Source organism: Penicillium expansum, assembly GCF_000769745.1.
Source record: "Penicillium expansum strain MD-8 chromosome Unknown contig224, whole genome shotgun sequence".
Taxonomy (NCBI): Eukaryota; Fungi; Ascomycota; class Eurotiomycetes; order Eurotiales; family Aspergillaceae; genus Penicillium; species Penicillium expansum.
Window position 1 is genome coordinate 46,817 of NW_015971275.1, and position 15,618 is coordinate 62,434.

At 46.6% G+C, this 15,618-nt stretch overlaps 7 protein-coding genes across 7 annotated transcripts; 4 read left to right on the forward strand and 3 right to left on the reverse strand.

Moving 5' to 3' along the window:
• Nucleotides 1-946: 946 nt before the first annotated feature.
• PEX2_066570 (uncharacterized protein) lies at nt 947-2,550 on the reverse strand (the record flags this gene model as incomplete). Its single annotated transcript, XM_016743928.1, has 2 exons — nt 947-1,144; nt 2,440-2,550. 2 exons carry the CDS (start codon nt 2,548-2,550, stop codon nt 947-949), a joined length of 309 nt encoding a protein of 102 aa, XP_016599641.1.
• Nucleotides 2,551-2,816: 266 nt separating this feature from the next.
• Nucleotides 2,817-4,775, forward strand: PEX2_066580 (putative bZIP transcription factor; the record flags this gene model as incomplete). The annotated part of the gene is made up of 2 exons (XM_016743929.1): nt 2,817-3,595; nt 3,650-4,775. The coding sequence occupies 2 exons, from the start codon at nt 2,817-2,819 to the stop codon at nt 4,773-4,775; spliced, it is 1,905 nt and encodes a 634-aa protein (XP_016599642.1).
• A 1,804-nt stretch (nt 4,776-6,579) lies between these two features.
• Nucleotides 6,580-7,635, forward strand: zrfA (high-affinity Zn(2+) transporter ZRT1; the record flags this gene model as incomplete). The annotated part of the gene is made up of 1 exon (XM_016743930.1): nt 6,580-7,635. One exon carries the CDS (start codon nt 6,580-6,582, stop codon nt 7,633-7,635), a length of 1,056 nt encoding a protein of 351 aa, XP_016599643.1.
• Nucleotides 7,636-8,973: 1,338 nt separating this feature from the next.
• Nucleotides 8,974-9,970, forward strand: PEX2_066600 (uncharacterized protein; the record flags this gene model as incomplete). The annotated part of the gene is made up of 2 exons (XM_016743931.1): nt 8,974-9,535; nt 9,585-9,970. 2 exons carry the CDS (start codon nt 8,974-8,976, stop codon nt 9,968-9,970), a joined length of 948 nt encoding a protein of 315 aa, XP_016599644.1.
• A 492-nt stretch (nt 9,971-10,462) lies between these two features.
• PEX2_066610 (lipocalin-like domain-containing protein) lies at nt 10,463-10,906 on the reverse strand (the record flags this gene model as incomplete). Its single annotated transcript, XM_016743932.1, has 1 exon — nt 10,463-10,906. One exon carries the CDS (start codon nt 10,904-10,906, stop codon nt 10,463-10,465), a length of 444 nt encoding a protein of 147 aa, XP_016599645.1.
• A 942-nt stretch (nt 10,907-11,848) lies between these two features.
• Nucleotides 11,849-13,091, forward strand: PEX2_066620 (Patatin/Phospholipase A2-like protein; the record flags this gene model as incomplete). Its single annotated transcript, XM_016743933.1, has 4 exons — nt 11,849-11,903; nt 11,958-12,096; nt 12,148-12,429; nt 12,479-13,091. The coding sequence occupies 4 exons, from the start codon at nt 11,849-11,851 to the stop codon at nt 13,089-13,091; spliced, it is 1,089 nt and encodes a 362-aa protein (XP_016599646.1).
• Nucleotides 13,092-13,533: 442 nt separating this feature from the next.
• On the reverse strand, nt 13,534-15,108 carry PEX2_066630 (putative MFS transporter; the record flags this gene model as incomplete). Its single annotated transcript, XM_016743934.1, has 3 exons — nt 13,534-14,180; nt 14,246-14,780; nt 14,842-15,108. The coding sequence occupies 3 exons, from the start codon at nt 15,106-15,108 to the stop codon at nt 13,534-13,536; spliced, it is 1,449 nt and encodes a 482-aa protein (XP_016599647.1).
• Nucleotides 15,109-15,618: the final 510 nt, after the last annotated feature.

A 15,618-nucleotide genomic window follows, 5' to 3' on the forward strand; every position in this document is an offset into this window, starting at 1 on the left:
TCATTGTCCTAATATTGCGATCATCGTAGGTTGTTGGCACACCTGTTCGAAACTGATTCCTCCGACGTGTTGGCTGGCCATAACCGCAGCAGGCGACAGAAACTCCCAAATCCTCTCATCCATAGCTCGCCCTGCTTCAGAATGAGTCATTGAATCGGTGAAGGAGGGTCCCCGGCGCAGAGTTCAAGTGTCCTTTCCCCGACGGGTCCAAGAAAAGAGAGATTCCCCGATAGGCAGGCTACAGTCATGAAAAACGTCAACGACTCCCCGATCCGGCATGTGGAGCATAACAGGAGCCCAGTAGTGAGTATCTAGTGGCTCAATCGCACCCAATCCTAGGCACTGGGTTGCCCCCATATGATGTGCCCAATGTACCCGGTGCACGGCATATCAGGTAGGTACAGGTTCAAAGTGAGGCTTTGAGATCATATGCGGCTTAGCTTGCACCGGGGATATGTTTTAGAGACCCTTGGGCACATACAGCGTACAGTGTATTGAAGTTGTATGGAATTGTGCAAGAAGTGGGCCATCGGCTACATAAATATTAGAATGAAAGTGGAGCGGTGGACCTGCCATGGCCTTCTAGCTCGTTCAAAGAAGGTAGATCAACAGTTTCATTCTGAGTCATATGGCAAAACAGTGGTTTCAGCTTCACCGCATGAAGGGCGGAAATTTAAGTCTTACATTGTGGGAAGGTATGAGGTGTTGAATAACTATATCGGTCTGTACAAAGCAAATATCATGATACTAGCCCTGGCTTCTCGGATGATTGTACTATAGAAGTCTCATTGGCGAGCAGAAATAAAAGTGCTATCGGGTACCTTGCACTGGAAAGAATTGCCTGTCTATGACTAATGTAGTAATAAACCCGTGAACGGGGTGAACGATGGCAGACTGGATCTCCATTGGACAGACTCGGCTTTTTCACCGCCAGATCTTATCCGGGCTAACTTGCCCACCCGCGGACTTGCCGCCCAGGTGACAGGCCTATCATTATCACAGGCTCCGTGCTGTGTACTATGTATAGACTGCGAACAGACTCAGCGGTTGCCGCCGAGGGGTGTGTGCCCCGGGGAATTGTCGAGACGAACTGGCAGGGACAAGAACCAGCTCTGCGCGTTGGGCGGCAAGGCTCAGTATAGGGCTTATTGAACGATGGGGGAAGTGGGAAAAAAAAAAGAGAAAAATTACAGCTGAATGATAGCCCAAGTTTAATCCTGGTATAATTCAGAGATCCTGGTATATTGAGGTAATAATGGTGGTAGATTAGGAGTTCACCCCGCAGCACAGCGACAAGCCGGAAGGCACCCGTCAAATACGATGGCATCATGTCCCCTGCACTCCGCATAGTCGATCATGGATTAAATGTGGTCTGTGAGCCTGTGAGAGTTGGAAAGATGTGCTGCAGCCATATGGGAGCTGCATAAGGAGCTGCAAGTAGATCACGGCAAGATTCAACAAGATCAGGCGGGTGGATGTTCGACCCAAGCTCTCGTTCCAGGCAGAGCCTTACCCTCCAGGGTACTTCCGCATAGGGATTTTGATTTTGGAGGGGTGAGGTCGTCATCTGAATAGGACGAGTGATCAGTGCATGGCATCCGTGCTTTGCTTTTTTTTTTACTTCTTTTTTCATCCATGGTCGGCCCAACAGTGGATCAACGGGCCGGGCCCGTCCCAAAGATTCATTCTATAGAAAAAAAGGATCCAAGACCATACGGAGGAAGGGAATAATAACGAACCCCAAAAATAAGGAAGAAGACAAGGAGAAAAAGCAAAACATAACCGCCATGAATGGCAGCCCAAAGGGATCGTCACACTGACTCGGGAATGATTGGCTGTTAGCGGCGGATAGAAAGGAGGATGACATTTAGACTGGACATCTGACCATTCACGGGTGATGAGTTTAGTACAGAAAAGGTACAGAAAAATACTAAAAAACACTTACTTTAAGTAGACATGCAGGTCAAGTGTTATGTAGCAATTAGTATTCTACCTAAGCGCCGTGAATAAGGTATAGCACAGACCATATACTCCCCACGACAGGGATTGTCTCAAGCCGGCGGAACGAGGATCGATCGATAGGCTATCGTTTATCGATAAGCACAGCGTCTGATTTCCCCCACTTGAGAATTTTTGGTGATGGCTTCGGGTTTACGGAGTGCGTTATACAGGCGAGAAAAGAGGTAATCCTGTATAGAACGTGTGTACACATACTTCGTACTAATGTTGCATAGCTAGTTATTACTCCGTATCTGTAAAGGAGTGAATAAATGCCAGCATTACCATCGAGACTGGATAAAAAAAAAACCTAAAACACAGAAAAATCTTCTAATAAAATAGAAAATAAAATAAAACCCAAATAGAAAATTAAGGCCGAAGGACCAAAATACCAACCAAAATAATCAAACATCAACAGATGCAGGTCTGCCCAAGCAAAACAATGCAGCCAATAACGGAGATGCTGTCTCGGGGGCCACACCTGCACTCCCGCGCAGACCGCTGGATGAGTACTGGGTACTTGATCGACAGGCTATTCTCCATCACCCACATCGGTACTCGGTACCTGTGGGTACAATGTCAACCGCACGAGCACTGCATCTGCTCATACATAGCCTGCTTCCCCCCCGGAACTAGATCACAGCATATTTCCCCCTCTTCACAATTATATCATCAACTTCATATTCATTTCTACAATTCTACCTTCTATTTTCCCTCGTTGGAGATTTTACCTCTATACCAATTTCTCTATATATCTTCCTCTTCCCCCGCCCCACCCCTCTCTTTTACACACACACACACACACACACCGCCTCTTCATGATGGCACAATATTTCCAGTCTGAATTCTACCAACAATCACCATCAACATTAGACGTGGCACCGGAAGACGACGAGATGAGCGTGTTGGACGACAAGATCTTGGACCCAAATTCCGAAGACCATCCCGACAACCGCCGCGCCTCCTACGACGCCCCAGATGCCTACTCACATCGGGATTCCGTCTGGTCCAACTACTCAAATACCAGCTCCAGCCAGTCGCAGTCAAATTCGCATTCGCAGATTGGACACGCCATGCTGAACTCAACGGGTGCCCCATTCATGCCCGTCGATGGCCCGCAATCGGTTTCCTACCCGCAGGCATCCTGGCCCATGCCGCGCACGGATTCAGGGTCATGTACCCCGACCGTGGGCTATGATCAGTATGCTACCAATGGAGACCAGAGTGCCATCACTCCCTTCTCTGGTGGTGCGGTTGGACCTGTCGGCGCTATGCCCATGAATCCCATGTCGTACCGTGGAGGTATGGCATTTGCGACTCCGGGTAGTGTCGCCATGTCACCGCAATCAAGCCAGGGCTGGATGCCCGCGCCGATGGACCTCGCTGAGGCAGAGTTGCACTCGAGGAAGAGCCCAAACTACCGTATTGCGTTACCGCTGCGACGGGGGGATGGAATTCGGAAGAGAAATTCCCGAATTGAAATCTCCCCCGAACTGAGTTTGGCCAATATCGATGAGGCTATCCGGGAGTGCACGGATGAGGAGAAGAAAAAGGAACTCAAGGCAAACAAGCGCCTGCTGCGGAATCGGGATGCAGCGTAAGTCGAGATTTATATGTTGAGTTGGATTAAATGCTAACCATATTGCAATAGGTTGCAATCTCGTCAACGCAAGAAGAAGGAAGCCGAGGGTAATATAGAAAAGCTTAAGCAAAAGGACGAGATTATCGCCCAACAAGCTGCAAAGCTCGCACAATTGGAAGAGAACAACCAGAACATGCAAAGAGCAATGAAGACTCTCGAGTACGAGAATCACCAGTTGACTGCCTACAACAGGCAGTTGACTGAGCACATCCAACGCCAGGACATGGAGAAAGATGAGACCACTCTCAGACACACGCGGGAGACCGCCAATCTGCTGAAGAGAAACAGCATGCAGGAGGAGATCATCAAACAGCTGGAGCGCGGTGTCAAACCCGCTCAAGAAAACCTGTCTGGCGACTTCACCGGCTTCGAGAACCCCACCATGGAAAACCCCTCATGGGACGATTTCTCAATGGTCACTGGACCCCCCTTGCAACCGGAATATGTTCAAGCTCCCCGTCCTCAGGTCAGCCAGCAGGTTAAGGTCCCGGAGAAATCCAGTAACGGATCAGACCTGCCGATCAGTTGGAACGCATTCTACATGTTCCTGCTCGTTGGCGCCTTCTTCGCCTCGAAGAGTACCTCCCTACCGGGTCGCTCGCTACCCCAACTCTCCGAAGAGTACCGGGCCGAGTCAGCCAACGTGCTGAAAGCCGTGCTAGCCTCGTCCCCTGGTCACGAGCTGACCCACCCCCACTCCATTAATCACGCGACGGCAACCGGACCTGCGCCGGCAACCATCAGCGGTATGGAGATGGCGCAGATGAGCTCTGTCCAGCCCGTGCCCTCGAACCTTGACCAGATGCATAACACGCTCGTCATGCCGACAGAGGAGCAGGAGCGTGAACAGGTGTTCTCAATGAACGCCGACCAGTATAACTCCCTGACATCGTTCGAGGATAATAGCGGCGACTTCAAGCCACAGCAGCCATCGACGCTGCAGCAGGCGTTTGCTGCGATGCGGGATACCGCAGCGCAGCAGAGTCGTATGCACTCCGCTTTGTCTTCCGATGTGTATTCTAGATCATTGATGTGGGACCGAGTGCCTGAAAAGGTTGTTCGGGACTTCCGCCGTATGGTGCAGGGTCATGGTTACGATACTCCTGTCAAGGAGGAAGGTATTTTCCACCCTTGAGGTTTTCCTTTTGGGATTAGTGTTGCGATTTTTGAGACCACAGTACTTTCTTGTGATTCTTTTTTTTCCTACCTTTCTTGCATTTCTTGCAATGTCCTGATTCGGACTTTTGCTTGATTTGCCCCATTCTTTCTACCTTTCTTGCATTTCTCGCGACATCCCACTTGGGGTCGTAGGTTGATTTGCCCTTTTTTCTTCTTCTTTTTCTTCGTGAAAAATACGGGCTAGCAATGGCCATTGAAATACTAGCGTGCAACGATAGATCACGCAACACTTTTTTATTCTTCTCTTGTTTGTGTATGTTTTTCGATGTCTTTTTGTGGGTGCGGTCTCAGAGTCAGGTTCACTCGGGCACAGGGGGCTTTGTTCAGCGATGTGATGATTTTAGCGATTGGCTTCGGAGCGTGTTTTTGTTTCTTGTTTTGACCAATGGGAGAGGGACTATATTATACGAACGACAGGGTGGAAACCTGAATTATGTGTTTATGTATACAGACCTGGGATTCTCTCTGCAAGCCGGGATGAGATTCTGGGCATGGGATACGAGAAACGAAACGAGTTATGAAGAAACCTTGCATGTGGCGATTGCATTCAACTGTGCTTATTATGACTTGTTTTATGATGTATGTTTTATTTTACTATTTAGCGATCTGAGGTGGGAAAGTGTCAAGCATCGGGGATGGGCATAGGGTGGGATGGTCTCGTGCTTTCGGGCTGGATGAACTTGCTTTTTCATGTTTTAAATGTCTTCTTTTGGTTCCTCAGCTCTTAGTTTCTGGAAATCCTAGTCTAGACTCGAGACATAACTCGCAAGGTTGTTTTAGCCTGCGTGATTTTGTGCTGAACCCACCCATGGCCGGCTGCAACGCCAACGAATCTGATGAAGAGATGACAATGTGATGTCTCACCACACGACATAAAGCAATTTTTTTTTTGCAATGTACTCCGTACGGAGTAATTGATATCGTTTAATCCATTATTGGCTCGGCTTAAGCCGACTTAGAACATCCTTCCCGCGTTTGGCGACTGCAGTATCTCTCCGGATCGGAGACATTAGATTAAGATACAACTGTTATATTGATATTATACACTCTCCATACCTCTAAATCCTGATGGAATGACCTCTGAGTTTAAGCCACTGCGCAGCAACTGCCCTTTTAAGTAAAACCCCCTCGATAAAAAACCACGATGCCAGGGTTCGACTCCACGCGTAATCTCAGTTCAAGGACCTTGGGGGAAAATCATGGCAATAACACCCAATCACCACCACGAGATTTGGCCCACTAGACAAGACGTGCGTCCAATGCTTACATCGTCCCAAGCTTTGACAAGAAATTATTCGAGCCTTGGTTTTGTAAAAACGTGTGTAGGGCTGATGGAGGGCTGATGGTTACTCCCGTCTGGGCATTTGTTATCCGCAAGGGGCATGGAAACCCTAAGTTCTCAGCACGATACCAGCACCCATGCAGATCAAGTACTTTGAACACCAATTAGACACTGTGATGATATTAAAAAACCCCAGGATAACTTGAATAACCTGGCAAATACAGCCGGCGACCGAAAATACAAGCTAACCATCAGGCTAACATAACCGGGGACTGAAACCCCCCAAGGTCCTCACCACAACGGAGGACCCGAAGAAGCGCATGATTTTTTTCTCTGATATAAAACGGTCAGACAATTCCTCCATCTCAGCAGGTCAAGATCGTCGTGATTATTTCTATCTCCTTCAAGTCTTTTGAGCCTTTACCACGGCTTCTCCCTTCCAACCTTAGGGCACGATCTACCAACATCATCCGTCAAAATGTCTTTCGATCCTCACAATGTCGACCTGGACACAGCCGATCCAACTGACATTGTTTGCTACATCAATGCCGGCGGCAACGAATACAACGGTAAACTAGGCGCGCGCATCTCGGCCATCTTCGTTATCATGATCGTCTCTTCAGCAGCGACCTTCTTCCCCGTTCTAGCACAACGCGCACCACGCCTGCGCATCCCAATTTATGTCTACCTCTTTGCGAAGTACTTCGGTGCCGGCGTCATTATCGCAACAGCCTTCATCCACCTTCTCGACCCCGCATATGGCGAAATCGGTCCCAACACCTGTGTCGGAATGACCGGTCACTGGGCAGACTACTCATGGTGCCCGGCAATTGTCTTGGCCTCACTGATGGGAGTTTTCCTCATGGACTTCGGCGCCGAGCGCTGGGTCGAACTCAAGTACGGTATCTGTCGCGAAGACCCAGAGCCCATGATGGCGACTGGAGGTGAAGCGCGACGTGTCGACTCGCGTGTTTCGGCACGCCACACAGACGACAAGCAAGTCAAGGAGATTGAGTCGCAGACTAGCGAGCTGGCTATCGAGCGCTCCGTTAAGCAGCAGCTTGCTGCGCTGCTGATTTTGGAGTTCGGTGTTATCTTCCACTCCGTCATCATTGGTTTGAACCTTGGTGTTGCCGGTGATGAGTTTGTTACTCTTTACCCTGTTCTGGTCTTCCACCAGTCCTTCGAGGGACTTGGTATCGGAGCCCGCATGTCCAGTATCCCATTCAAGAAGGGCAGCTGGTTGCCTTGGTTCTTGTGTTCTGCTTATGGTCTCACGACCCCCATTTCCATTGCCATCGGTCTTGGTCTGCGCACGACTTACAACCCTGGGTCTTTCACTGCCAATGTTGTCTCCGGTGTGCTAGATTCCATCTCCGCTGGAATCTTGGTATACACTGGTCTCGTTGAGCTGCTTGCTCGGGATTTCTTGTTTGACCCTCACCGCACTCAGGATAACAAGCGCCTGGCTTTCATGGTGGTGACTATGTTGCTTGGTGCTGGTATCATGGCCCTGCTTGGAAAGTGGGCTTGAACTAAAATTGAGTTGGAGATCTAAAGATGGTGTGTGTCTTTGGTGAAAGATGAGTGAATTGTAAGATGGGATATAGATTGGTTATAATTGGCAGTTTAATTCAGTTTCGAGACAAATGATACCCAAGGTGGGCTGGTTTTGTGATGAGTTCTGTTTTCTTCTTTTCCACGAGTAGGATGAGCAATTAATTATGCTAATATTTATGGTATTGTTCAAATATTACCGATAGCTTAACTAAACTAGACTACTTACTTGCCCCTAATTTAAGCTCTTTATAGCTAGATTAAAGCTAGATCTTACCTTATCAATTGAAGATCCTAATACTTAATAGGAATTAACCCCTAATTCTAATAAGGAGGGGGGGTACCTTTTTACAGCGTATAGAAGATAGCGAGATTAACCTACTATTTGTAGGTAGGTATTTATTATACTACCAGAAGTAAGGAAGAAAGTTTATTCACTCTTTTTACTAAAGGTTATCTCTTACTTCAACTTCACTTTAGAATTAATCAATGAGACATAATGACTATCACTACCTACTGAACAGAATCACTAAGTATTTGTTAATATTATCACCAGGTGTTTCACCTCTATCTCATTTCACCTAGTCCTTTCGGTTCGCCTAGTAACCGCTGTAAGAAACTCATAATACCGACTCCCTGCAAGTTTTCTCAGTGTATATACTATCTGTGTATTTTGAATCCCCGTCAGCAGGCTAAGCTGAATCGCTTTGAGCTCTCTTTATCTTCGATAAACGCACACATGTAGTTACTCAGCATCAGAAATTGCAAGTACAGTGAGAACTGCAAACAGATACCCTTGTAGATTTGGACACACATGCATATATTAGGTCAATTGACAGACAGCCTAGCTTAGCCATTGATAGATGTTATGTCACCTTACATACACTCAGCTAACATAAATACGTACTTTCAGCAACCAATAAGTAATTTTAAAGTACCGCAAATCTTAGGTACCAAATAGGTTGGGTTGACATCTGGCAATGTATCTAGCCTGGCCCACTCCCAGACTCCTTCCCGTCCTTCACTCACCTCTTACTATCTCTTCCTGCGACAAAACTGCTACAGCAAATCAATCCTTGTCGCTGCATTTCTACCAAGAAAAACGCCCCTCTTCGTGGATTTGATAATCACGATGAATCAATCAACTCATATAATAGATCCAGACGGCGAAGTCACCATAACCTTGCGCAGTGCAAACTCTCCTTTTGCAGAAGCGATCGATGGTACGGTATCAGTACCTGGCATAGAGACCCTTCCAGAATCCAGTTCAAAGAGCCTGAAGATAAAGCGCAAAGGAAAAAAAAATAAAAAATTCATGAAAGTCCCTTTAATCCCAGAAGCACTGCTTGAACCAGTAGTGGCCGAAGAGCCTGCAGCCGAAGAGCCTGCAGCCAAACCGCTTGACGAGAGTTGCTTCTACATTCAGGTCTCCGCAAAGCACTTGATATTTGCGTCCTCGGTGTTCAAAAGGATACTCACCGGTGGTTGGAAGGAAAGCATTACTTATCTGCAAAAAGGCTCAGTCGAAGTTACCGCAGAGAGCTGGGATATCGAAGCGCTCTTGATTCTACTTCGTGCTATTCATGGTAAATACTACGAGATACCGCGAAAGCTGACCCTTGAGATGCTCGCCAAAGTTGCTGTCATAGCAGATTACTATGAATGCAATGAAGCTCTGTACATCATGAAAGACATCTGGATCAACAACCTGGAGGAAAACATTCCCGCAACATATTCTCGGGATTTGGTTTTGTGGTTGTGGGTGTCCTGGTTTTTCCAGCTCCCTTCCCAATTCGAAGCAACAACATCGACCGTCATGTCATTGAGTGAGAATGTGATTCATGCTTGGGGGCTTCCAATCTCTGACAAGGTCATCGGTAAGGCTAAGCAAATTCTTAAGCTGATTAGCATCTAATGTGCTCCCAGGATTGATGAACAAGCGAAGAGAGGAAGCCATCAACAACTTGGTTATCCTCCTTCATCAAACACGCGAAGCCTTCATTAGCCGCAGTCGAGGCTGTAACTTCGAATGCAGCTCAATGATGTATGGAGCTCTTACGATACAAATGCAGTCAAGTGATCTTCTTTCGCCGAAGCCTGAAGCTCCTTTTCCAAATTTGAACTACAAATATCTCACGCAGAATGTGTTGTCGTTCACATCACCCCGATGGTCTGTGCCCCCCATAGAGCATTTTAGAGGTTATGCAACGACTTACACCCACGAATGTTCCAACTCTTCCTTCACATCCCTGTTCGCGGACTTGAAGGATTATATTGGAGGTTTGGAATTGAACAGCATTGATTCCTTCTAGATAAAGCTAAGGCTAGGTCTCAAATTCAAGAAGTTGTTGAAGCGTGGAAACCGTGGGGAAAATATAGTTCTTTCATCGTAGGCAGTAATGTCAATGTTCTCCCAAACCAGTCCATTTATCATAACAAGAATAGTTGACCACCTTTACAACGTTGTGATTTATTTTTAATTGGTCTTTCTAGATGTGTGTGAAGGTGGTTTAAACAATATACTTTGTGCCAGCGACCTTTCTATGTAGGTTCAACCAGGCATGATCTAACTAGGATAACATCTACTGAAAAAAAGGGTCGAATCGCAAAACTATTTCGTTTCATGAATAGAATAACATTGTAATTAGCTACCTCACATCACCACCACAACAGCAAGTTGGCCAGCAAATGTATCAAGAATCGGCTGTTGACTATGACTTTTGCCATACAAGCGAACCACGTATGTACTCGCCCTACAGTAGAAACACGTGAGTTTGAACGAAGAAACAAAGGATTATTGACATCTATGGGAATTTTGAGATAAGGCTCACATCAACGATATACGCATCAGCAGTATTCAGCTCGAGATTGTTGCCATTCAATGTAACCAGGCGGCGCTTCTCCGTTCCAAGCCAGCTGGGAAAAGAGGAAACCTTCAAGTCATGCTTGACTGTAATTCCTCCGTTTGCTTCCTCTAGATCATAAGGGCCACAATATGCTAGATAATGCGACATCGCCTGAGACTGCTCCTCCTGCGTACCTTTAATTCTGTCCTTGTCGGAGAAAGCAGTGGCTCCTGGTCGCATGAGGTGCGCAGACATAAAACCGTCTGCGCTGTACATCAGAAACCCCTGGGCATTTGGGCCCATAGGATAGGTAATGTGACCGGTGTCGATATGGGTAGCTTTGTATTCAACTAGGCTCCAAGTGCCGACGAGGCTCTGACGAGTTTCTATGATAGAAGACATCGCGGATATTGGGATATTTGCTGTTTGTTTAAAAATGATGGAAATGCAACTATCATCTGATGATACTACGATAAATATATCGAGGTTGGGACATGCAGGCCGGTTTTATACCAGCTCCGGAGACATATAACTAGAATATCCTGCACAGGGAAATTTTTGGGTTGTCTGTGGGAATGCAAACCCCCGAATTCTGATCGTAGGTTGTACAGTATTTCCTATCATAGAAAGTCGGACATATAATACTACTGCTGTGTAACAAGTCGATAGTAAGTAACACCGGTTCGTCATATTGGGCACAATTGATGTAGAGCGGTGCTGAGGCTCTGTAGATCACTTTTGTTTTTCGGGCATTCTATGTTCTATGTATGATACTAGACGCCTGTGTTCTCCATCACGGCCAATCCTTTCCCTTTTATCTTGATTCCCGCAAGTACTCTTAGACCTCAGGATCAACTTGGACAAGGAGCCACACACACCCAAGTCTTTGAACGCCATGAATTACTGTATTCGGTCGGATGCATCTTGGGACGTGGCTTTTGGAACTTCAAATACATTAGGACCCATTATTAATCCTTGAAAGTTGCTCAAAGTTAGATTGTTTATCCTCGAAGTATTGTCCACAAGGGCATGGTGTCTTACGGAAGCGCTCGCTCTGCATAAGCTTGAAACTCATAGATTGCTACCTACAACCTAATAATAAATAAGGCCAGTCTTAAGTAGTTAGCTACGGCGTTAACATGTTTCGTCTTGATGGCAGGTGTTTCAGAGCGGGGTGGATTGGGGCTGGCGCTTAACCATCGAACACCCCTTCTGCTCTATAAATACGATGAATTCTTTTCTTAACAGACCTACTATTACTCGGGGTTTTATTATTCAAAGCTTTACTATTTCCTAGAAATTATCAGTCCAATCACCGCATATCCAACAAGGATTTTACCAGACATGGAACGTACAATGCATTCAAGGGCTTCTCAGCCACTCAGAATCCTCTCGCTCGGTTGGTTTCCTTATTTCCTCTGAGTAAATTGAGAAAGTTACTGATACTGCTTAGACGGTGGTGGAATTCGGGGCATCTCGAGCCTAATGATTCTACAGAGAATCATGGAAGGGATCCGCGATGCTCATCAGCTCAACTATGTCCCACGCCCGTGTGATCATTTCGACTTGATTGGGGGTACAAGCACTGGGGGGTACGTCCATCTGTCCTAAATACCTGGATATATTTTTTAACGTAATACAAGTATCATCGCTATTATGCTAGGTCGGCTCGGAATGACCGTGGATGAATGCATTCGAGCGTACCGAAAGGTTGCAGAACGTGCTTTTACTCCGAAAGCACATGCCATTATCCCAGCGCGCCCCGATGGAGCTTTCTCTGCCCGTGCACTGGAGGAGGCTATCAAGCAGACTGTTACAGAGTTCTGCACAAATAGAGAATGTGTGAGCCGTCGGCGCAATAGTCCCTCTGGAACTCGATGCGAACACTCTGATCTCCCCTTCCGCGATCATTCGTGCACGAAAACGTAAATTGCTCTTTGCTGCAGAAATCAGGTCAGTACTGACACATCATAGGGTTGTTTTTGCTGTCATGAAGGCCGATGTCAACGCGGAACCTACGCTTTTCCGGACATACAACAATTCAAATGCATTGGATGGTTGCGCTATTTGGGAGATTGCCCGCGCCACGTCAGCTGCGAGTACGTTCTTCAAGTCAATTAAAGTTGGTCGAGACAAGATCGAGTACATTGATGCAGGATTCGGCTACAACAACCCATGCGACAGGCTTATTGCAGAAGCTAAGGAGGTGTTCCCTGGCCGGAGTGATCTACAGATTCTGAGTATCGGAACCGGACTTGGAAACGCGGTCTGTATAAAGAATAGTCGCATGTCAATTATTGAGGCACTGAAGAAAATGACTACATCCTCCAATAGGGTAGCCGCCAGCTTGGATGATCGATATGGCGACAATGGCCAGTATTTTCGATTCAATGTGGAACGTGGTCTCGAGGATATTAAGTTATCAGATTGGGAACAGACTAGCAAGATTTCCGAACACACTAGGGATTATCTGCGCGAGAATTCCAAGGGAATTGAGAAATTTGTGAAGACATTTGGGGCAAGGGGTGAGCAGGATGGGCGGGGTTATGATCGGGTTATGAATATTCCCTTGGTAAGCCCTGTTTAACTCTAGACAAGCACAAATATTACGAAAGGATTTCCTTTATTGCAAATGATACCATCGCTAGACGTAAGATTTGACCGGAATAGTATGTCCGATAATAACGCCTTGAAACCGTGGGAGCTAGTGCAATGTTGTGTAAAGAAGGTAGGCAGACTTATGGGGGTTGTGAGACTATCTGAGTAAAGAGTGGATATCTCAACTGCCATAAGTTCAAGTTTCAGAGCAGATCAATTACCTTGTGAAGTTAACTTTTGAGAGAGGCGCGTTTCCATTCTGATTCAGGCATGGTCGAACGATGCGTGGGTTTGAAAACACCACTGAGCAAGTGATACGCTAATATTCTGAAGACCCTTGGAGGGAGAAGTTTAAGGGAATTTTTGATCCATTTGATGGGAAAAGTCATTAGATTGTCGAAGTGAAGGTCGGAAACATACTTCTATTTGGATTATACTTTGGTAGAGGACCAGGCTCGGATGCGACCTCCCCAGTACCAAAAGCAAACAGGAACTGGAATCAGACAGACACTCACAGCACCCAGAATTGTTGTCGCATAGGGGACACCAAGCTTCTCAAACATCTGGGTGGCAAAAAGAGGAAAGACAGCCCCAAATACGCTGCGCATTGACCCGTTGATTCCCATTGCACTGTTCGCCATTGATGTATAACAATCCACAATATAAATAAAACCTTGAATGAAGAGCAAGTACATACCACACCCCATGAAAAGGCCTGCACAGAGAGGACTTGGCCATGGGACGTTTGGTTGTGCTGTCCAAGCAAACCAGAATATCCCAATAGGGATGAGCACTCCGCCAAGTATCATTGGTGGTAGCCGGGCTTCTGGAATGAAAGTTCCATCGGAAGTATAGCAGTGGTGTCTGAAGTAGGCCTGGTTATAAATTATAATCCCCAAAGTGCCAATGAAAACCCCAGTGATTATCCCAAGAAGAGGCAGAGTGTCGACACTGGTATTCCAACCACGGATCTCTCCGAAGTAATAGGGATAAGCCTGATAGAAGAGGAAAAGAACTCCGTAGAGAAACGAGTGATAAATGGTCAAAAGGGCCAGGATAGGCTGAGTAGCGAAGAGCCCTATCAATTGCGAACAGAAGAATCAGCATTGAGAAAGGGCGCAGGGGATATTGGTCAAGACTCACAGAAAGGCCGCAGGAGATATACCCGTGCAAATTCATGAATTCCGGAGGTTTCCTTTTCCAGTGCTGAGCGGATGGCAGGGTTTTTATATTTTTTGCGCAATAATTGGGCTTCCTTTCGAAGAATGGCGGGGGGATAGGTCTCTGGAAAGACAAAGGCTGCTATAGCGCAAACTCCCAACCCACAAATTAACATTACCCAGATAGTCCAGCGCCAACTCAGTGACGATCCGACGATAGCACTCCCAACTATCGGTCCAAATGTCGGGCCAGAGAAGAACAAGCAAATCACGATAGGCATGGCGATACTGCGGTGGGCCAACGTAAAACAGTCGCTTGTGATGCCTCCCATAACAGCCACTGGAGATACCCCAAAAAACCCAGCAAACAAACGACCAATGACAATAGTTTGTATATTTGTGCCAAGCGCAGGCATAAGTTCCAGAAGGGAGCATATTGCGACGCCACCAATCAAAGGCCATTTGCGGCCGAACTTTTCTGAAAGTGGGCCGAATGTGAGAAACCCGAAGATGTATCCCTTTAGAGACGTCAAATAAGAACCAGCCACACAAAAGTTAAGTTGAAAGTCTGACACTTACCCCCATAAACAAGGTAGTGCAAAGAATCGCTACTTCATGGTTGGCCCCAAATTGCTCAGCGACTCTTTTCTGCGCAGGGCCCATGATGCTGCTGCTGATTGTTCCAATGAGATTGAACACGGATAAAATCACGACTACAAGAATTTTCTTGGCCAGTGGCCAGTTTTGGGGGATTCGAGGGTCATTGGGATGTTCAAAATCAATGAGCAAATCACATCCCTGTGGTTTCTCTTTCTCAACCTCAACTTCTATGGGATCAGACCCCATCTTCTGTCAAGTTTGGGTGTGGGATGATCCTGATAGAAGGAACGGAATTTTTCACGGCGCCAGTTGATCGAGTGGTGAGGATCACACGGATTCATAAAGCTAGACACATATCATCCGGCCTGTAGAGTAATGGATCATATAAAAAGAGCTTTTCGGTTCAGAAAACCGGGATCTTTCATATTCCCGGGCATCAAACCGATTGGTTTGTCATCTCATTCACTTGCTATTTTTTTCTCGATGAATGTGGAGACACCGAATGTTGAACATCGAGTGTTGAAATACTTTTGTGGGTCCTCTATAGTCATTGTACTGAATGTTCTAGTTAAGGAATGGTCCAGCCTTCCTTATCTGAACCTAAGATCCTCGAATCTTTCATAGGAGCATCTGATAAAAGCATAAGAGGCTCGGAATAGCATTGCAGAATAGGAAAATAGATACGAAGTGGGAACCAATATTTGTGCGTTTCTAACGTCCAAAGACCAAGGCCGGGTCAAATCCCGTGGGATCCTC